At 46.3% G+C, this 14026-nt stretch overlaps 1 protein-coding gene across 4 annotated transcripts in view; it reads right to left on the reverse strand.

The window, feature by feature from the left end:
• Window positions 1-14026, reverse strand: part of ABCA1 (ATP binding cassette subfamily A member 1) — a 182921-nt gene that overhangs the window by 50087 nt on the left and 118808 nt on the right. For all 4 annotated transcript variants that reach the window (XM_079925542.1, XM_079925541.1, XM_079925543.1 and 1 more), the window contains 4 exons: window positions 9909-10001; window positions 4374-4614; window positions 2489-2628; window positions 2013-2129 (listed from right to left, as the gene is read on the reverse strand). In XM_079925542.1, the coding sequence (XP_079781668.1) occupies window positions 2013-2129; window positions 2489-2628; window positions 4374-4614; window positions 9909-10001 (591 nt within the window). The remainder of the gene's footprint in view (window positions 1-2012; window positions 2130-2488; window positions 2629-4373; window positions 4615-9908; window positions 10002-14026) is intronic.

Raw genomic sequence — 14026 nt, forward strand, 5'->3', positions numbered from 1 at the left:
ACGCATACGTATATCAAAACACCAAGTTGTACACCTTAAATACATACACTTTTAATTTGTCAATTACACCTCAATAAAGCTAAAAAAAAAAAAAAAGAAAGAGCTACCCCAACAGACGCAGAAGTCTCAAGCATTGCCTTGTGTACCAGACGCAAGGCTGCAGGGGGTACAGAGGACTGAGTGGCCCAAGCTTGTGGAGTGAACAGTAGAGAAGAGAAAGCAGCTGGAGGAGGTTCCTTCGACCTCCGCCCGCAGGCTGATGAGTCCGTATTTGGTGTCTCAGCCTAACCAGCCCCCTACACTCCAGGCCCCAATACCCACTGGCCTGTTGGACATCCCCACCGTCCACCAGCTAGAAATCAAGAATCATCCTGAAGCTGCCCTCTCTTTCACCCCTCCACAATCAAGCAGTCACCAGGCTTTGCCTCCAGCCAATGCCTTGGCCACCTACTTGGATAGCCTCTGCCCTGGACTCTGCCTTCCACCTTTCCCCTCTTCAATCCACCTGTCAAACCAGAGTAATAGCTCCTCTTGCCTAGCACCCTTTCATGGTGCTCCAGAGCTTAAAGTAATGGTCCTCAGCTTGACGCCCAAGGCTCTCCAAACCACATGCCATGCTTTTCTTCCCAGCCACAGCTCCTCCATTTCCTATCACACATTCTGTGTTCTCCAGCAGGAGTGCTGATGAGTGCCATGGCCATGTTGGCAAGCGCCTTGTCCCAGAAGAACTGAGAGCCCATGAGCTGCTGGAGCACCCAAGCCAAACCGTCTATTTAAGAGAAGGGGAAGCATCGTTCTGCCTACAGACTAAAACTCATGGAGTTCCTTCAACAGGGACCCTCACCATCCTCTGAGACGCAGAAGGAGAGAAGGCCAACAAGTAGAAATGTACATTCTAAGGAGAGGACCAGGAAGAAGACACCTGAGACCACACCTAAGTCTATGGCACTGTCTGTGGCTGGACCACTTGAATCCCTTTTGGAGGAGAGACTGGAGTCCAACAGAGATCTATCCTTGAAGGGCATAAGTTGTTGTTGTCATTATTAGTCAGAAGTATTCAGTCAATCCATACAAATTATTGTTCATGTTTTTCTGACTGAAGTCCCTTGGTTTTTAAAGTCTCCCAATTTAAGAATTAAATTGCAAGACTAGTGCAATAAAGATGACTCCAGCTTTCCCCTCATTGGAAGACCACCTGCATATCATCCCTCCCAGGACATTAAGGGACAGTCCTCAGCCTGGGAGAGCACCTCCCACAGTAGATACCTCCTCTAACACCCAGCTGCCCCTCCGATCAATGAGGTGTCAAGAAAAGAAACCTGGCAAAATCCATTTGTGCTTCTTAATAGCAGCAGGAAAAAAGGAAGAGGCCTCTCTCACCATGGAGAGAGGAAATAGTCTAATGATTCTCTGACTCAGCCCAAGGCAGGATGATGTGATTAAATGGCACTCAGGCTCAAGCAAAGGAGACATTCCATGCTCAGACTCCTCCGCTTTTGAATCCAATTGTCTCTAGAGCATTTATCCCTTTTCAAGTGGTTCTGAAGCACTAAGTGCAATTCCCCTCCATGCAGTAACAGTAACACTCAGTAACACTGCAGTAACACTCACACGGTGCCTCGGGGAATGAGTATCTCAGGTCAGACCAGACCTTTGCTCACACACACCTCTGTCCAAGACCCACTAGGACATAGTAGGGCTAAGTAAGATGCTGTGGCTCTAGAGCCAGAAATGAAAATAATCAAGGTCCTGTAATCACCAAACTCTTGCTCCAAATACCAGCCCTAGGTTTCTTGGAAATCTGATTTTGACTATCAGACGCATTGATGCCGATGTGCATGAAATGGTGTGACTTGTGCACCGTCACCTGTAGCTCTGCCAAGTGATGGGCCTGTGGCTTGAGCGACGCTCAGTACGTCTGCACTGGTTCAATGTAAAGAATCCTCATCTCAGTCACTTCTGGGAAAGTAAGGAGCATCAATCAGGTACCCGGTAATCAGAGGGACACTCACCCGGACAAGGTCCATTTCTGGGCTGCTCTCCATGAAGGTCCAGATCTTGGGGCTGAGCTCTTGCCACATGCCTTCCAGATCATGAAACACAGCCAGTTCCTGGAAGGTCTTATTCACCTGGAGTCAAACGGGGAGCCAGGGGCAGCAAAAAAAAAAAAAAAAAAAAAAAAGAGAGAGGGAGGCAGAGACATGAGAACTCAGCTGCTCCCTGAAAAGATGTTCCATCACAGAAGCCCTTTTCCAGTCCTTCCCATTCCCAAGAAGTGTCTGCCTGCAGCAGTGATTCAAATACCCAAGGCTGGAGAGCTGGCCCCCAACAGTCAGCTTGGGCCTGAGTCAAACTGGTGGTTCTCACTCTGGAAATCCCAGAAGAGCCATGAGTATACTCAACACACACCATCCGAAGCCACCTTTATATTTTTGTCCATAATTCTAGGAGGATTCTGTAGAGGGCCTCTTGGGCCCAGGCAGCTTACCTCAGCCATAACCTGCTTTGTGACTGGAGTGTCAGGTGTATACAGGATCTTCCCAACAAGCAGGGGCTTGAGAGCTTTCCATATGATGCGGGAAAGAGGACTGGACTCCAGATTCTTCATCAAATCATTGCAATAAGGAGCTATGAAGAGGATGAAAGGCAAATATTTGTATGCATGCTCATGTACTTGCAGGAACTAACAAGAGCTTTGGAGCCAGCTGGTCAGTCATGGGTTCAAATCTCAGCTCTGCCACTTAATGGCTATGTAACAACATCAGTTGTCTGAGCCTCAGTTGGCTCCTCTGTAAAAATAAAGTTAATGACATCTACTTGGCAGAGATGTGGAGAGGATTAACTGAGATGCTATCTGTGCAGCCCTAGAACGATGCTTGATAAATAATCAGAGCTTATTGTAACACTGATGATGGATAACTCACAACTGAGACAATATGGAAAAATGTTTTTTATTATGCACAATCCTTTATAACTCTAAATAGCTTGCACCAGTCCTCACCACTCTGTTTTTATTGGAAACAAAGAGCTGAATTCAGACTTCAGTTTTCAAGCAGAAATTTTAAATTTCCCTTTAATTAATAGGATGTAATAAACATCCGAAACTGAAAAGTCCAAATTTATAACAGACAGTAGGGTTTGATTATCCAGAAGCATTCCTGATTTTTTAAAAAATTTCATTCTGGGTTCTTTTAGATACTAAGTATCCTCTACATGCTACAAAGATAATTTTTGTTTTCAAGAGAATTTTCTCACAGTTGTATCTGTTGTGAAAATGAAGGCTCCCTTGGGTTGACTTACAAAGTGAGGGAGCGGAGGGGACGGCATTTCAGAAAACCGCCTACAGTGCCCTTCCCTTCAGGCTCGCAAAGCAACCTGACATGTCTGGAGTGCTTCACTCCAGACAAGAACAAAAGGTTCTTGCGTCACAATAACGCACAAAAAGCCACCTCACTCTGTCTGAAAGGCACAGCTGCAGTTAGAAATGGAGAAAGGCTCACTTGCATCATATTTTCAATGAAAACGATGCCACTGTCTAAAACTATAACACTGGCTCCTGCCTGCCACCAGGCACAGGACACACATCCCCACAAAACTGCCCAAGTGTGGGGAACAGATATGGAGTTACAAGGTTCTTCAATGCCACCTTGCAGCTAAGAACCACAAACAGCAGATCACATGTCCCGGTCTGATGGCACACACACCACCATGAACAGGTATTTTGGAGGTCACGTGGTTTACCGAAAAAAAGCATGGAGCCAGGCAGATCTGGCTTAATCCTGGCTCTTGCCGATTAGCTATGGTGTGGCTTTGACCAAGTCGCTGAACCTCTCTGAGCCTATAAAATGTGGGGTTATAAAACCTTCCTCGCAGGGTTATTGTAAGGGTTAAATGAGATAAGTTAAATAAAATGCATAGTACATAGGAAATGTTCCCTAAATGTTACCTTTTATTATTGCTGTTGTTGTTGTTAAGTCTTTATTGTAAAGCATACCTCAAGGAGAGGGAGGGGAGGGGGAGGGGCAAGGGAGAGGGGGAGAAGAAGGAGAAGATACTCGATCACTTTGGGAACCACCCTCCGACATCCCCCAGAAAACTGAGGAGATTGGCTTTCAGTCATCCATTCACTTGATAAACACACTGTACGCCTGGGATGTGCCAGGCCCCGTTCACACAAGTGGGGACAGTTCCCTGATTAAGATTCCCTCCTCTAGGAGCTCAGTCTGCGGGGCAAACAGACAGGTAAACAAACACCCACCACTGCTACGTAGGGTGAGGATAAGCACGAGGAAGCAGGTGCCACAGGGGCCGCGGGGCTGAGCCTGGGACCGAGGTGGGCTGGGCCCGGGGCTTGGGACTGCACGGACACTCACTGGTAGAATTGTCATAGAAGGTGCCAGCGTCGTCCTCAGTGCCGTTGCCTCCAAAGAGGGCTTTGTAGTTGTTGTCCTCATACCAGTTAAGGGACTTTATCTTCAGGCCCCCACCCTCGGGATGGCCGCAGACGATGCGGGACACGGCCTGGTAGATCTGGGTGGGGGAGCTGGAGCTGTTCGCGTTGGTCAGAAACATCACCTCCTGCCGCATGTCAGTCCAGCTCCTCATGCTGAAGAGCTGGTGGACAGATCAGGAGGAAAAGCAGAGGGAAGCGCGGGGCAGGTTGAAGACACAGAATAGGAATGAACAGGTTAATGTCTTGACCTCGCCAAAGCCTCAGCCCAGAACATATCTTGTCTGATGTCACCTTTCAGAGGGGCATCGCTCTGTGATGGGATTGTCAGAGCCTTGCTACTCCTCTGTGGTCCAGGCACCAGGGGCATCGGCGTCATCGGAGAGGCCGTTTGAGGTGCAGATTCTGGTCTATCTATCTACAGTTCAAATCTGCATTTTCACGTGGTGCCCAGGTGACTCCTAGACACATTAGAGACTGAGAAGCACCACTTAGCAGTTAGGGGAGCCCCAGGTGACGGGCTTTATCTCATTCGGATGATCACTGAGTTTACAGAAGAGGATGCTTTCTCTGAATGACTATGTGTTCATAGGCGTACGTCAGGAACCACTCACACCCTCGGTCACTGCCTCATTTCTAAAACACCTCAAACCTCAGTGTGGAAACTGAGGGGCCCTCTGCCCCCGGGCAGAAGAGGTGCTGTGTGTGAAGTCCCCATCCTCGTCTCAGCTGAGTGTCGGGCAATGGAAAGAGCGCATGGTGGGGGACCGAGTTTGAATCCCACTTATGTCTCTCATTAGCTCACAGCTTTCAGAAAGTCACTTCTCTGAGGGCCCAACTTCCCATCAAGATGATGAAGCTAAAACAGTGAGGCGAGGAGAAAATCACACGATATCTGACGTCCCAGAGAGGGCCCAACACAGAACAGTCCCTGCCGGAAGACCCAGATGACCAGCTCTTTGTCTCACACACCAACGTACTCCAGCACTGTGCAGACTTCTTGGCCCAGTGGCTCTTATAATTCAATATTTATAGAGCACTTTGTACTTCCACACATTTCACAATAAATCATTAAAAAATCCCTACATTCCTTGACATGTCACTGCTTGTCCTCACCGCCTGGAGGCCTGAGGCGTGGTGAGCAGAGGGGAGTGGCTGCGGAACCCTGCACTTGCCCCCTGCACTTGCCCCCGGGCCCAGTTTTCCATCTCACAGAGCCTGCTGGCTCCGGTGAGTGACAAGGTCCTGGGCGCCACAGAGCCCACATTTGCCTTCTGCCTGCAAGGGGAACCAGGAGCCCCAGAGGCGGTCAGAGGTCACAAAGATTCCTTCCTCCAGAGGGAGCATCTAACACCAGGAGAACACAGTTAGGCGGCCCGCTTTTCCTGACTTTATCTTCTCATCACCTGTATGAGGTATACAGACGGGGAGGGGAGAAGTAGTCAGACCACCTCTCCTTTCCTTGGTGGGTGCAACAGCCCTAAAGATCTTTTTGTTTGTTTGTATTTTCTGTTTTTTGCGGTATGCGGGCCTCTCACTGTTGTGGCCTCTCCCGTTGCACAGTACAGGCTCCGGACACGCAGGCTCAGTGGCCATGGCTCACGGGCCCAACCGCTCCGCGGCATGTGGGATCTTCCCGGACCAGGGCACGAACCCGTGTCCCCTGCATCAGCAGGCGGACTCCCAACCACTGCGCCACCAGGGAAGCCCCCTAGAGATTTTTAAACGACAGCAAAAGCCACTCACTTCTCTTTCTTACCACCACCATCCCCCAATCAAAAGGACAAATTGCTCCCCACCTAAAGCCAGCACATCTTTGGACAGAAGCACCATAAATGACTGAGTTATTCCAAGCTCTGGGCTCTTCCCGGAACCTGTCTCAGGGGCAAACTCCTACTCGTTCTTCTGCACCTCAAATCCCGCTCCACACCTCCTCCGTGAAGCCCTCCCCCTCACAGGGAAGGGGGCCGCTCATCCTCCAGCCCACGGAAGGTGGCGTTTGATCGACATCCGTGGAGTGAAGAACCGCTGACTCACTTTCTCAATCCACTGCGATGGCCTCCTCCTGCCCTCGCCCCCATCACAGTCTCCTAGCATAACAGCCGAACCATAAACGACCCTCATCCTCTAGGTCACACCAGGCGCCCCTGCTCCAGACCCTCCACTGGCCTCCCATCTTACTCAGTGTAAACCCAGCCTTGGCAGCCCTGCACCACACTCACCTCCTGCTGTGACCTTACCTCCGACTCCCCTCTCACTTGCTCTCTTTGCTCTGGCCACGGCTGGGCTCCTCCCTGATCTTTATTTTATTTTTTTAACATCTTTATTGCAGTATAATTGCTTTACAATGGTGTGTTAGTTTCTGCTTTATAACAAAGTGAATCGGCTATACATAGACATATATCCCCATATCTCTTCCCTCTTGCATCTCCCTCCCCGCCTCCCTATCCCACCCCTCTAGGTGGTCACAAGTCACCAAGCTGATCTCCCTGTGCTATGCGGCTGCTTCCCACTAGCTATCTATTTTACGTTTGGTAGTGTATATATGTCCATGCCACTCTCTCACTTCGTCCCTGGTCTTTACATACATCTCTTCATCGTGCCTTATATCAGTGTCTTTGGATTTACGGTTCCTCCTGCTTGGAGTGGAGGCCCTAGTGTCATTCCCTTCAGGCTCAGATGTCACCTGACCAGAGAGGACTTCACCAATCAGCCCCCTTTAAGACACCACCTCATCACCCTCCAGCCTCTTACCCGGCTTTATTTTTCTTCATGGCAGGCATCCCTGCTGTCACATGATATACAGACCTGTTTATTCCTGTCTCTCGCCCCATGTCAGTCCCACGAGAACAGGGAAGTTAGTGCACTCGCTGCTGAGTCCCCAGCACCCGGCTGTGGCAGGCACCTGGTGGGTGCTGGGCAAATAACGGAGACACTGTTTCCTGCCCTGCCTCCCCAGGCTCACCTTCCCGTCACTGAGATGTGATGCTCATGTCCGCTCTCACTCATCTGGCTCCAGAAGTCCCCATTCCCAGCCAACTGCCAGCCCTGTTAATCCATATTTTCTTTCTTTGAAGAGTCTCCTTTTTATTATATTTCTTTGTTTATTTATTATCTATTTATTTATCTATTATTTTATTTATTCCAGTTACCATCAGGGTTCAGACAAAAAGTGGGCTTAAGTAGCAAGAACATGGGCTTTCAAGGCCAATGGTCCTGGGTTCGAATCCCAGTTTTGCCAATTAACTTACTAGGTGACTGTGGGCAAGTTGTCTAGCTCTTCTGAGCCTCAGTGTCACCTGTAAAATGGGCACAGTAGGACCCACTCACATCTGTCATGTGGATTACACAGGGAAATTGGGTGAAACTGCATGAACCAGGGCAGCTTAGCTCCCTTCTCCCTTAGTTTCCTCTTAAGGGTTGTGCTTTGGTCAAACAACCAACTTTCTTTCCAAACATGGAGCAGATCAACAAGTGCACTTATTTATTTATCTCCTCCCATTTGTCCCAGGGAAACGGCAAGTTAGATAACGAGTCACTCATGGCAAAAGTGACTTGACTTAGTGTTCCATTGAGAGGAGCGGGTGGCCCTTGCCGTCCAGGACCAGGGAACAAGCAGGGCACAAGGAAGCAGCTGCCAGGAAAAATGTATATTGTTCAGTTGGAGAGGTTCTACCACATGAGCATCACATGCTTTCAATTTTTCTTTTTACCCCAGACAAAAGGCAGGCCAGTGACGTAAGAGGAAACAGCTGCAACCAGACCGCGAGCTTAGAGGCAGCCTCCCATGTTAGAGTCCCTGCTTTGCTTTCCCTAAGGCTGGCAGGGACCTGCAGAGCAGTACGGGGCATATCAGTGTCAGCTAACGGGGCCCAGGAGAAATGACTTGCAGGGCAGGTTCTGTTTCTCATTCTGCCTCCTGGAAGAACCCTGGGAGACCCAGCTTCTCCACCTACAGAGCGGTCACCAGCGTTCATAACCGGAAGACCAGATGGCAGCCTGGAACAGGGCTTCTCCTCCTGAAAGTGACCCAAAAGCCACGCCTCTCCAGTCAGACACACATGAGCAGAATTGAAAAACAGAACAGACCCCAAAGCAAAACACTAATAAATCAACAGCATTGAATCTCGGTGTTTTCTCTATTTTCCAAACGTTCTGCATTTCCCATAGTGACCACGCAAGCCTTTATTCTTAGGAGACATAAAGTGAGCTTTGATATTTGAGAAAAATGATACAAACCCCAAAAAATGACTTAGAGAAGCAACTCATAATAAGACTGGACCAAGTCTGAGAGAATTTCACCATGAATTATTCCTACCCAGTGTCTTAAACATTAAGGCCTGCATGGTTTCTGACCACCATCCCTCAAGCTTAGCTCTTTACACACCTGGCTCCAAATGGTTCCCCCTTTCCAAGTCTAATGTGAAACAAGGCTGGGTGTCAGAAAGGTGAGCACATGCTGACTGGGAGGCAGAGGAATGGCTAATTGCTTTTTGTAAGTTAGGCCCCCTGATCCTGTGACAAAGGTTATTCTAATATGCTTGTAAACATGTGGACCCGAAAGGTAAGCTCAACTTTTATCAGGAGACTACATTCCCATAGTTGAACTCAGGGCCCAGATATTGACAAGGGAAAGATCTGAATTAGGGGTACCATGTTCTTCCCTTCAGACAGCAAACAAATGTTTTGGTAAAAAGACTGTCTTGCTTTGCTACTGAAAAAGAAATAAGGATGGGCTTCCCTGATGGCGCAGTGGTTGAGAGTCCGCCTGCCAATGCGGAGGACACGGGTTTGAGCCCTGGTCCGGGAAGATCCCACATGCCATGGAGCAACTGAGCCTGTGAGCCACAACTACTGAGCCTGCGCTCTAGAGCCCGCAAGCCACAATTGCTGAGGCCCACATGCCAAGTCTGTGCTCCGCAACAAGAGAAGCCACTGCAATGGGGAGCCCGTGCTCCACAACAAGAGAAGCCACTGCAATGAGAAGCCCACGCGCTGCAATGGAGAGTAGCCCCCGCTCGCCACAACTAGAGAAAGCCTGCACACAGCAACGAAGACCCAACTCGGCCACAAATAAATACATAAATTTATTTAAAAAAATAAATAAATACGGAGAAGTTGCTGGTAAGACAAATACAGTACACGGAAGATGAGGAGGAATCATCCTCTTTACAAATGGGTCATTAACTAGGGGCCAAGAGTAATTATGAGAGAAAGTTCTAGGCTAGATATCAGGCCTTCAGCCCCTAGCTAATTAACCTTGAGACATCTATGAGTCTTGGTTTCTTCATCTCTAAAGTAAGGAGATCAAATCAGGTAATTTTAAGATCACAGGTATAAAGCTGATTTTACATTTCCTATGATATTCAAGTCAAAAAGACCCTCTGAGCCAAACTCAGGGTGGAAAGAAGTGATAGCGGATGATCTGCCTTGTGGGGCTGAAAAAGAAACGACTTACCTCTTGAGCCACAATCCCAAGACTATCCAGCAAAGCTTTTGTGGCTTCAGCCAGCTCCTTGCTGGGGAAGGGAGATGTGGAGTTTAGTTCTGTCTGCAATGAGAAAAAAAAATCCTTTGTTTCTAAACTCAATGTAAACCTGAAATCTGTATTTAAAAATAAACAAGTGAATTAAAACTATTCACAATCTTGAGTTTAAAACACAAGAAACCCACTCCTAATCAAAATAAGGCACTAAAGTTATTCTAACTGTATGTTTGCAGGTTGTTCATCTCAGATAAGAATTACTAATTCTTTGATGGATGCTTTTAAAGGGTATTTTAAACTAGTTGATATGCAAGAGATAAAAATATCTCGTGTGTGTGTGTGTGTGTGTGTGTGTGTGTGTGTGTGTGTGTGTGTGACCAAGGCAAAGTTGACCATAAATTCCCAACTCTGTCTATGATTCTGCAAGAAAGACAACATGGGAATGGCCTTGAGAAACAAGTGTGTGATGGCTCACAAAAAACGAAGACAGTATAAAGTTGCCAAAAGCATGGAAAGAAGGAATTCTCTTTCATTCCACTCAAGTCAGCACTGTTTCTAACACTGGAAATTTACTTATTTTTAATATATTAAAATTAATATAAAATAATTTAAAAATACTTGTGTTTATGTCTAGTTTGAGTCAAATTGTAATATGCCACCTAGCTGCATGGCAAATATAAGCAAATAATTGAGGCCCAAGGAAAAGCTAGGTTAGGGCAGAAAGCCTAAGCTAGAGGAGAAATAGAGCAATGATGCACAGGCTCTGAGGCCAGAACTGCTTCTGAGTTTTCAGGCTTCCAAAGAAAAACAGACACAGGGTCAGTTTCATCACTCCTATTTGTCAAATAGGGGGAAAAAAATCTCCAGGGGAAAACCCATCTTTCCTTGTTGCTTCTACGGGCATCATTTTATTCAATATCAGACCCTCAGAAATCTAGAGAAGGCTGAACCATTTTGATATTTGTCATATATCAGAGACTGCTGTGAAATCATAAGGCAGCCTGCATGGAAGATGGCTGAAAGCAGACGGAGCTCATCATTATCTCTGGGAAAGAGCAGCCTGGGATGTTTCCCTTTAAAAAGAACTCCAAATGCAGAAGGTTAAGTTAGTATCATGATCTCATCATAATATCCTAGCATAATCCCAAATGTACATTTCTGATAAAATCTGTCTAAAGGTTCTCTGGAAGATTTCATCCAGCCTGATTCATGAGCTCTTCTAGAATGGCTCACTCCCCAGAGACCAGCCTTCCCACACTCCCAGTCCTCTGATGGGCCCATGCTTTCCTTGAAATGCTACACTCAGGTAGGTCTCTGTGACACAACTCGCAGGCTGTGTTAATGATCATTCCTTCCATGAAGTAATTATGAGCGAAAACAGGTGGGGGGCTTTTTGTTTGCTTTTTCTTTCTCTCTTCAGGTTCACATTACCACCTGAAGGCTACCACACTAAAAGTTGAACTTATAGAGACCTTGATAAGGAAAAGTTTTTACATAACAAGAGGTCATAATTGGAAGACATAGGAGGTAAAAACTGTTTCTGTGCTTACCATGAGGCTCACATGAGGATACATGTTCAGGATTGCACAGCAAAACAAAAAATGCTAAATTACATTAATGTAAACATTTAAAACTTAAAATGTGGTAGTTAATGCATTTCTTTTTCAAGTCTGCATTGAAATAAGATTCGTATCACTCTAGGGTGACCCGGAGTGACTACAGAACCCTGGGCAAGTGGCTTCAACTCCCCATGCCTCCACTTCCTCAACTCCACAGCAGAATACACGATAATGTGCACGTGTCACAGCGCCTTCAAAACATTAAACCAGAGGCCATGTGCAAGCCCCTGCACAGTGCCTGGCACACCGCAGGTCCGTGTAATTATAAACAATTCCATCCTTGCCTTTCTCTTCCCTTCCTCCAAAGTTTACTACCAAAACAGAAGGGCTAGTCCTCTGCACACAGGGTTTTCCAGTTCTTGAAGGGACGTGCACCCTCCCTTCTGTCTGTCTCTGGGTGAACTTTTCCTCTTGTCGAGGTGCCCTTCTCCACGAGGCAGACAGCTAGAGTTGTCAGCTCGAGGCAAGAATACCTGCCACACTCCAGTGTGCTATTTCTAAAATTATAAATGGTCCTCAGCACAAAACCAAGACATCCTCATCCTTAATTCCTGACGGCCTGGGGCAAATGCTTCTCTCTCCCCTATAACCCTTTTTCTTAGTGTTTGCCAAACTGAGAAACAAAAAATAATATTAAGTGGATGACAGATATACTTATATTGGTATATATTTATACCATATACACAGAACTTTCCCCAAACTTGACATTTAAATGGAAAAACCTAAAGCAAAATCATTACCTATGATTATGTATATATATACACATACACACATCTTTATCTTAATGTATAGTCATGTGTACCCTCTATGTACAGCAAGTGATACTGATTTTACTTTTATAGGAGTAATTCAGTTTCCTTTTCTTTATACAAAACAAATGAGTTGATTAAAAGAAAATATTAAATTAAAAACCAATTGCACTTGAATACAACCTAAATCATGCCAGAGGATTGAGAATAACCAGGTTTCACCAACACAGTGTGGTTTCAGGAACTCTCATCAGAACCACCTGAGGTGCTTGTCAGGCGTGCCGATGCCCAGCCCCCGAGACCTGAGTGAAAAGCTAGACGTAAGACCCACAAATCCTTAGGAAATTCTTTGCACGCTGAAGTTTGAGAACCACTGAGGCACAGCACCTGGACAATATTCACACCTCTTTTTCACAGTATTCTTTGCACGAGTGTGGCTGTTTGTGCATTCTATATCTGGTCCACACGATGCTGTCTACTTCAGATTGTGAAGCAGTGACAAGAAGCCCATCAGTTTACCTGGCCTTGCGTGGGATCCAAGATAGTGCCAAACGCATCTGCGGCCAGGTACGTCACACCAATTGTTTACACAAGTCACCAAGTGCAAAAGGCTAGCTCTCTAAACCCCCAGACCCAACACTGGCCGGTTGTCCCCACTAGCAAGCATTCCCCTGAAGGAGACAAATCAATGAGCAGTTCATGTTGTTTTGAGAATATGTCTTCCCCATCTGAATGAATTTAAATTTTCATTGGGTAATGATTTTTCCTTCGGGTTTTTCCATTTAAGTGTCTTAACTTTGGAGCAAGCTTATTCTTCTTGTTTTAGAAGCTACACAATTCAGCAAAACTCCACACACACAGCAGGCCTTACTGCAATGGCTGTCTCACCCATGAACATAGTTAACCATGGACATAAACATAAAGACCTCATTACATTTACTGTGGATTTCAGACCTTTAGATATTCAAACTCCACACAATACCGTATCTTACTATACGAACTTGTTGTCAATAGACTGAACTTTGGTTTGTTTGTTTAATTGACTGATTCAGGTTTTGGTCTCAAAAAGAAAAACACTGGCTAAACCCATCCATAAGTCATAACTAGAATAGTCAATTTCATTTTTTTGGATCCTTTTTATACTAATCATTGTTTGAGATTAAATGCTCAGAATTCATTAACATAAGTATTGGCAACCTGTAATCAGTACAAACTAATTTCCATTTTCAAAGGAGTGCTGATTGGAGTTACACATATAGGTGTGGGTTGACATCACAGGGTTAAAAACACACACAATTCAAATTCAACATCAAGTTTAAATCTTACATTATCCAGGTATTTTGCTCAAGACTTCATTTCACTTTTTTGTGCTTGGACACTATAAAATACAGAGAGGAGACTGATGTAAATCAGATTTAATATTACAAATTAATGGGAAAAGGATGGGCTATTCAACCAGTGCTGCTGAGACAAGTAGTTACTCATATAAGATAGTAATTTTTTGGTTTGCTCACCCTCTGGGGCGGGTAGGGGCTGGGAGCTGAGGCTCAGGCTTTGGAGGTCAGACCCCAGGGAGAGGACTGAGGTTGGCTATGTGAAGACAGCCTGAAGGGGGCTAGTGTGCCACAGATAGCCAGGAGGGAGTCTGGGGAAAAGTCTGGACCTGCTGGAGAGGCAACACAGCATTGTTTCCAGGTGTGTGAGGAGAGGGGATTCCTGCTCC

Source organism: Stenella coeruleoalba (genome assembly GCF_951394435.1).
Source record: "Stenella coeruleoalba genome assembly, chromosome: 7".
Lineage (NCBI taxonomy): Eukaryota > Metazoa > Chordata > Mammalia > Artiodactyla > Delphinidae > Stenella > Stenella coeruleoalba.